This window comes from Solanum dulcamara, chromosome 6 (genome assembly GCF_947179165.1).
Source record: "Solanum dulcamara chromosome 6, daSolDulc1.2, whole genome shotgun sequence".
NCBI classification, from domain to species: domain Eukaryota; kingdom Viridiplantae; phylum Streptophyta; class Magnoliopsida; order Solanales; family Solanaceae; genus Solanum; species Solanum dulcamara.
This window is the reverse complement of record NC_077242.1, coordinates 3,127,790-3,135,414: the sequence shown is the minus strand read 5'-3', so window position 1 is coordinate 3,135,414 and position 7,625 is coordinate 3,127,790. Positions and strand designations below refer to the sequence as shown.

The window sequence follows — 7,625 nt, the reverse complement described above, 5'->3', positions numbered from 1 at the left end:
AGTATAATAAAATACAATAAAATCAGACATCCACTCACGGTGTCATTTTTAAAATTTTCCTGCCATAATTGCCCCGCGCGTGCTCAAACAGAAATCTTTAGATAATACTCGTCACTGATGACGACATCATTTTGTTACTTCCAACAAACATGCTAGATGTTTTTAAGTGTAAGAAGCTAGACCTAATTTTTACTCAGAAAAACAAAAATGGACACAATTGAAATGATAGTAACAATATGTTGTTGTGCCATAGCAATTACTTTGTTTGTGTGTTTATGGAAAGTACTGAATTGGGTTTGGTTCAATCCAAAGAAGTTGGAGAAATTGTTGAGGAAACAAGGGCTAAAAGGAAATTCATACAGATTATTGTATGGGGACATGAAAGATCTTACTGGGATGATTATGGAAGCTAATTCAAAGCCTATGAATCTGTCTGATCATGATTTAGCACCAAGAATGGTGCCTTTTTTTCTTGAAACCATCAAGAAATATGGTAAGTTTTCATCCAAAATAAATAAATAAATTTATTTACATAATTAGATCATTTATTCAATAATTATAACTAACTTGTTATAGTGTATTTAAATTTACTAAATTTTACTCTTTGATAGTGTATATAACTTTAATCTATTGAAGTTTATGAGTTTTCATCTTGATATGAATACATAGCCCTTTTTTTTTAGTTATTGAGTAATTGGTAAAGTTGACGGCATGTGATTTATCACGGGTTCAAAGGGTAGAAACAATCATTTATAGAAATGTAGGATAAGATTGCCCTGTATTGAAATCACAGTTTCTGATGAATTTTCAAAAACAACCTTTCTATGTCTGTCAATAAGGTAGTGTTAAGGTCCGCCTACATCCTACCCTCCTCGGAGCCTACTAGTGGGATTTTGGGTATGTTGTTGTTGTTTAGTCGTGTGAAAAAAAAAAGTTTCCTTGCAAGATTTTACTCAATTTTCTTTACCTTTATGTGTAGGAAACTTTTGCAGGGTGTATGTAGTTTGTTTCAACTTTCTTCGAATTCAATGAAATTGTAATGAGCCTGTTCTCCTGATTATGTTTATCTTACGAAGATCACTCTGTTCATTTCTTTCTTTTTGGTTGTATAAATGTTTTATTTCAAAATTTGTACTAGTAGTAGTTAATCATGATATATATATATGCTTGCAGGGAAAAAATCTTTTATATGGATGGGTCCAAGACCACAAGTATTGATCATGGACCCTGAGCTTATAAAGGAAGTATTCACGAAAACCTATTTGTATCAAAAGCCTCATGGAAATCCATTAGGCACCTTATTTGTACAAGGATTAGTAAGCTATGAGAAAGACAAATGGGCAAAACATAGAAAAATCATCAATCCCGCCTTCCATCTAGAGAAGTTAAAGGTTTGTCATTCAACTTCATTATTGGTCAACTAGAAATTATTCTGTTGGGCAATTCTTAATCTATCGATGATTAAAATGTGTGCTCTTGCTTCCCTCGTACTGCTCTGGCTAAGTATTTCTATCTCCTTTGATTTGCCTTCCTCATTGTTCAGTCTAAACTTTTATGTCATATGACTATTTCGAGTAATTTCTGCTATCTGACTTGAAGTAGACAAGCATTGTGGTTCTATAGTGACATATCTCATTTGGATCATCATTTAATGTTCTAGATTGTTTATCCAGCGATCGATAATATGCTGGCTCGTGCTTCTCTGGATAATGTTCCGGCTAAAGATTTGTTTCCGCTTTGACTTTCCTCTTTATATTTCAAACTTAACTTGCATGTATTCCACAAATGACTATATTGAATGATTTCTGCTACCTAGCTTGAGTTAGACAATCAGAGAATGATTTTATGGTTCAAAAAAGTCGAATCTTGTCTGGATCATCATTTGTCAGAACTCTCTTTGCGTAAGTTCCTTGGCTTCTTGGACAGGGCATTTAGTCCATGTTGCTCTTTGTGCATCCAGAGATGACTATGTTTGGTGGAATAATTTCTTAGATGTATTTACTAGATGGTGATGGCACTGATATAAGTATTCCTAATTCTGTTCAAGTGTTAGTGTCATTGACATTTTTCCTTGTTCACCATTTTCTCCAACAGCATATGCTTCCAGCTTTTTACTTGAGCTGCAGTGAGATGCTGAGCAAATGGGAAGACGACGTTTCAGTTGAAGGCTCTCATGAGATAGATGTATGGCATCACCTGCAGCAATTGACTTGTGATGTTATCTCTCGGACAGCTTTTGGCAGTAGTTACGAAGAAGGTAGAAAGATATTTGAACTTCAAAAGGAACAAGCTCAGCATTTTCTCGAAGCTATACGCTCAGTTTATATCCCAGGATGGAGGTAAATTAATTTTCCTAAGAATTTGGAAAATGTAGCTGTAGGAAGTGTAAATTGATTAGTTCTGATTTTTGTGAATGCATGTTGGTTTTCTGTTTTGTGAAAGATTTTTGCCAACGAAGAGGAACAGAAGAATGAAGGAAATAAAACAGGATGTTCGGTCCTTGATTAGAGGTATTATTGATAAAAGATTGAAGGCAATGGAAGCTGAGGAGGCCGATAATGAGGATCTATTGGGCATATTGCTGGAATCAAATTTTAAAGAAATTGAACAGCAGGGAAGCAAGGACTTTGGAATGAGCATCGAAGAAGTCATTGAAGAATGCAAGCTATTCTATTTTGCTGGCGCAGAAACGACATCGGTGTGGCTCCTATGGACTCTGGTGTTGTTGAGCAGATATCAAGATTGGCAGGCACAGGCTAGAGAAGAAGTCTTGCAAGTCTTTGGAAGTCAGAAACCAGATTTTGATGGTTTAAGTCGTCTAAAAGTTGTAAGTATTCTTGTTGTTTGGTTCAATTTCTGTGCCATGGGTACTCTCATTGTTATTTCTATTACTTGAGTGCTTGAATTTCAAAAGGACTTTGATAATACTGGACTAGAAGTAGAAGGAATGGTAACAAGGAAGTTGGTAACCTGATGTTAGGAGAGCCAACAACTGAAGCTCCAATAAATGGCGGCCACATATAATGGTAAATTTTTACAGGTCTCATTCATGCTTGATATAACTGATGGAGGAGTATTTCTGTTACAGGTACCGATGATCTTGTACGAGTCATTAAGGCTATATTCCCCGATATCAACACTTTCCCGGAGGATTTATGAAGACATTACGCTAGGAGAACTATCTCTACCAGCTGGTGTGCTAGTCTTATTGCCAATGGTGTTATTGCATCATGATAAAGAGATATGGGGTGAAGATGCAAACAAGTTCAATCCAGAGAGATTTAGAGAAGGAATATCAAGTGCAACAAAGGGTCAAGTTACATATTTTCCATTTTCCTGGGGTCCAAGAATATGCATTGGACAAAATTTTGCCATGTTAGAAGCAAAAATGGCTTTGTGTATGATCCTACAAAGCTTCTCTTTTGAATTGTCTCCATCCTACACACATGCTCCTCAACCCTCAGTAACCGTTCAGCCTCAATATGGTGCACCTCTTATTTTCCACAAACTATAATTTGATAAGAGTTTATTCAGATTCGGTTCAGAAACAGTTTCTCTGCCTCATAAAGATAGGGGTTATGTGTGTGTACTCCCCACCCTCCCCTCACCCCTATACTGGATATGTTGTTGTTCGGACAAACTCGGTAACTCTTGTTTAAACCTTGTATTTGTTTCAGGAAATCCATTATATTTATATTTCAATTGCAGACCCAATAACTAAAACGAGCTATGGATTCAGTGGCAGGTTCTGAAACCATAAATTTCAAATTATATATCATAGAATCTCTAACTTCCTCCTCTTCTCTCTGTGTCTTTTCCAGTGTTCAGATTATTTTTTTTTGTTTAGGTACTCTGCAAGTCCTCTAATACGTGAATTCTGGATTACATTTACATGTAAACTTTCTAGCCTTCAATGATCTTTCATCCACTGTTGGTCTTTGTTTTAATTCGCCTTCTTTTTTTTTTCCTTTTTTCTTTGTGTTCCAGATTCACTTGATTAATATCTTGCTGCAGAGTTAGTTGTTTTCACTTCAAAGTAAACGAATATGAAACGGAAGGAGTACTTTAGAAATATATATTTTGAAAAACTTTTCTGTTTTTGTTGCTATAGTGGTACCACGGCTTCCGTTTTTTCAGATATTTTCCTTTATGCTCATCATTGACGACGACGTTGTTCTCTTAATCCCCAGGAAAATGAGTGGTAGAAATTACTCCTCCGTTTTAAATTGAGTGAATTGTTTTGACTTGGCAAAAAAATTAAGAAAGTAAAGAAGATTTTTGGGATAATTAAGGAAGCTAATTCAAAGCCTATGAATATGTCTGACCATGATTTAGCCCAAAGGATGGTGCCTTTCTTTCTTGAAATCACTTACAAAGCTTCTCTTTCGAATTATGTACATCCTACACACATGCTCTTCAATCCATACTTACCATGCAGCCTCAGTATGGTACTCCACTTATTTGTCATAAACTATAATTTGATATTTTGTGAGAGTTACGTTGTCTTCTAATATAAAGAGAGTTTATTCAGCCTCGGTTCAGGGTTGGAGTTACAACTTAAGATACGGTTTCAGAAACTATTTTTCCACTTCACAAGGATAAAAGGAAGGTTTATTTAAGCACTACGCTCACAGATTTCACTTGTAGCACAATATTGAATATGTTATTGTTTAGATGAATTTAATAGTTCTTGTTTAAATTTTGTATTTGTATCAGAAAATCCATTATATATATATATATATATATATATATATATATATATATATATATATATATATATATATATAAATATATCAGGAAATCCATCAAAGAGAATTGTTTCATGAATGGTTAAACTGAACAATTTGTTTTGAAAATTTTGCTAGAATTAAGATTTCAGACTAAATTGACCACATTTTCATTACGGGGAAAAGGGTGATATACCCTTCATTTTGTCATTTAGAACTGATGTAATCTTTGTTATAAAAGTGGCTTATATATACCTTTTTCTTCTAATGAAAGTGAAAAAAATATTTAAATTTATTTTTTAAAATTATTTTTATTTGAAAAAAACAATCCATGTAGGAGTATATTTGATCCTTCTCATACATTTTTTTTTTACTTCTTTGATCCAACAACTAATTTGAAATTATTATTGGGATAATTACGTCACATGGCCAGCAAAAGTAATTACCAAAAAAATGGTCAATAGTTGTATTTGCATGTATAGTCAATGTATATTTTATGTATAGTCAGTTTTTAGTGTATCATAATGTATATATCATGTGTAGTCACTTTTTAGTGTATCATAATGTATATTCAGTGTATAACTCATGTATAAGTAATTTATATTGTATAGTCAATATATACTTTCTATGACTTTTGGCAAACTATATTGTATAGTCATTGTATATTTTCTATGATTTTGCTATTTTTTATGTAAATAAAACATGACTATATTTGTTGTAAACTAATTAATTTACTGTATATATATTTGAAATTGTCCCTTAATTATTTTGATGGTCAAATTTATTTTTTCACTAATTTTCTTGTAAAATTTATTATAGATTCCCCGAATCATTTTTACAAATATAAAAATTAAATTAAAATATAGCCGAAAAAATAATTTTAAATTACAATATAGCCACAAAAAAATATTAGTTTTAAACTTCTCCTAGTTTTTTTTCTCTTTTTCCATCACATTTTTTTCTTTTTATTTATCATATTTTTACACTAAAGAATGAAAGAAAAAAATGAAATAAGAATTATAAACTCAAATAATAATAATTAAATAATTCAAAAAATAATTCATGTGTGAAAAAGATCATATATACCCCTACATGGATTTTTAAACTTTAATGTTTAAAAAAGAAATTAAAAATTATTTTTTTCACTTCTATTAGATGAAAATGATATATGTGAGCTAATTCTGTAACAATAGTATATATGTGAGCCATTTTTATAACGATAAGAATATATATGAACTAATTTTATAATGAAGATATATCAACTCTATATAACAAAGTCAAATGATATATCAGACCTGTTTCCTTATTTATATCAAATATTATATTGGTTAATAAGTATAATAATCAAAATAAACCAACCCCCTATACATTAAAGGACTAGTTTGATAAAACATAGGACCATTTTCTTAACTTGACCATTTAGATTAGACATGGGGCCATCTTCTTCACTTAAAGCACCATTTTGATTAGATATGGGATCATTAGGGATCATGTTCTTAACTTTTTAGGTAAAAGTAATAATAATTTTCCTTTTCAAAATTTAATATTTTCACCTATTCAAAATAAACGTCCATTTAGCCTTTAGCACATCCCTTAAGAAAATACTAATTTCTAAGAAATGGCGATAAGCAAACTGGTGAGAGCGAAGAAGGGTCATCCCAGGTAAACCTTGAACGCTTGCTCGTATAGTTTTGGTATGTGACCGGACCTCCGAGAGAAGCTTTATCCAGGGAAGACTTCCTTACAACTAATAGCAATCATTGTGATCCTCGGAAGCCTAATAATTTGTTGGAAAAAATGGATTAACACAAAAATATATATTGTCAAAATAGTAGAAATAAAATGGAAAAATAATGACACCAAGAATTTTACATGAAAATCCCTTTAAATAAGGGAAAAACCACAGGCCAAGAGGAGCAACTAATATCACTACAGTAAGAAATTTTACACTAGGTAGTACCGAGTACAATACTCAAAAATGACTACCACATACTCAAAAGGAATAACACTCTTTTAATCTCCATCTTACTAAAAATATCACTCACACTCTATTTTTTTCTTCACAGACTATTTTCTTATAGTCTATGAAATTCTCACAGCTCTCAAAATATCTTTTTCTCTGTGAATTGGTGTTATAAAATGAGAAGCTGAAGAGCTCCTATCCCACCTACCATCGCCCACTTTGTTGAAAAGAAAAAATGGACAGCTGCATATTGTCAATTTTGCCGCCACAATAAACAAAAGCGACTATTTTTGACAAAAGCAAAAGCAACCATTTTTGTCAAAAGCAAAAGTGGGACTAGACCCCACAAATTCCCCCCTTCAGTCACATTTACTGGAAGGAGGTATCTTCATATTCTTAGAGAGAACTCATGCCAACAAATTCTTTGCACAATTGGAACTTGTCCCGTGTTACCACTTTAGTCAGCATGTCTATAGGCTTCTCATTTGTAAAGATCTTTTCAACCTGCATAGATTCGTCTTCTAGCTTTTCTTGAATCTAGTGATATCTCAAATCTATGTGTTTTGTCCTTGTATGGTACATAGAGTTCTTGATCAAGTCTATTGCATTTTGACTGCCGCAATAAACGACATACTCATTTTGATGCAAGCCCAGCTCTTGAAGAAATTGCTTGAGCCATAAAATCTCCTTACCAGCTTCAGTAGCCGCAATATACTCAGCTTCAGTTGTATATAATGAAACACACTTCTGCAACTTTGACTGCCATGATATAGCTCCCCCTGAAAAAGTAAGCAAATATCCAGTAATGAATTTTCTGTTATCAAGGTCACCTGCCATATTAGCATTTGTATAGCCCTTCAAGATTAGATTTGATCCTCCAAAACATAAATATTTATCTGATCTTCCTCTTAGATACTTTAGTATCTATTTTATAA

At 32.7% G+C, this 7,625-nt stretch overlaps 1 protein-coding gene across 2 annotated transcripts; it reads left to right on the top strand.

The window, feature by feature from the left end:
• Window positions 1-113: 113 nt before the first annotated feature.
• LOC129891897 (cytochrome P450 CYP72A219-like) lies at window positions 114-3,702 on the top strand. 2 transcript variants are annotated; one of them, XM_055967374.1, is made up of 5 exons: window positions 114-493; window positions 1,174-1,391; window positions 2,095-2,339; window positions 2,443-2,827; window positions 3,089-3,702. In XM_055967374.1, the coding sequence occupies exons 1-5, from the start codon at window positions 208-210 to the stop codon at window positions 3,512-3,514; spliced, it is 1,560 nt and encodes a 519-aa protein (XP_055823349.1). In that variant the 5' UTR covers window positions 114-207; the 3' UTR covers window positions 3,515-3,702. The 2 variants fall into 2 exon arrangements, with proteins under 2 accessions (XP_055823349.1, XP_055823350.1); XM_055967375.1 differs by lacking the exon at window positions 1,174-1,391 and having other exon boundaries at window positions 418-493.
• Window positions 3,703-7,625: the final 3,923 nt, after the last annotated feature.

What these genes read in the sequence shown, in the direction of transcription:
- LOC129891897 (XM_055967374.1), top strand. Translation starts at nt 208, where the DNA reads ATGGACACAATTGAAATGATAGTAACAATATGTTGTTGTGCCATAGCA. An exon ending in TCCATCTAGAGAAGTTAAAG is followed by an intron (nt 1,392 to 2,094) that starts GTTTGTCATTCA and finishes TTTCTCCAACAG; the next exon opens with CATATGCTTCCAGCTTTTTA. An exon ending in GTTTATATCCCAGGATGGAG is followed by an intron (nt 2,340 to 2,442) that starts GTAAATTAATTT and finishes GTTTTGTGAAAG; the next exon opens with ATTTTTGCCAACGAAGAGGA.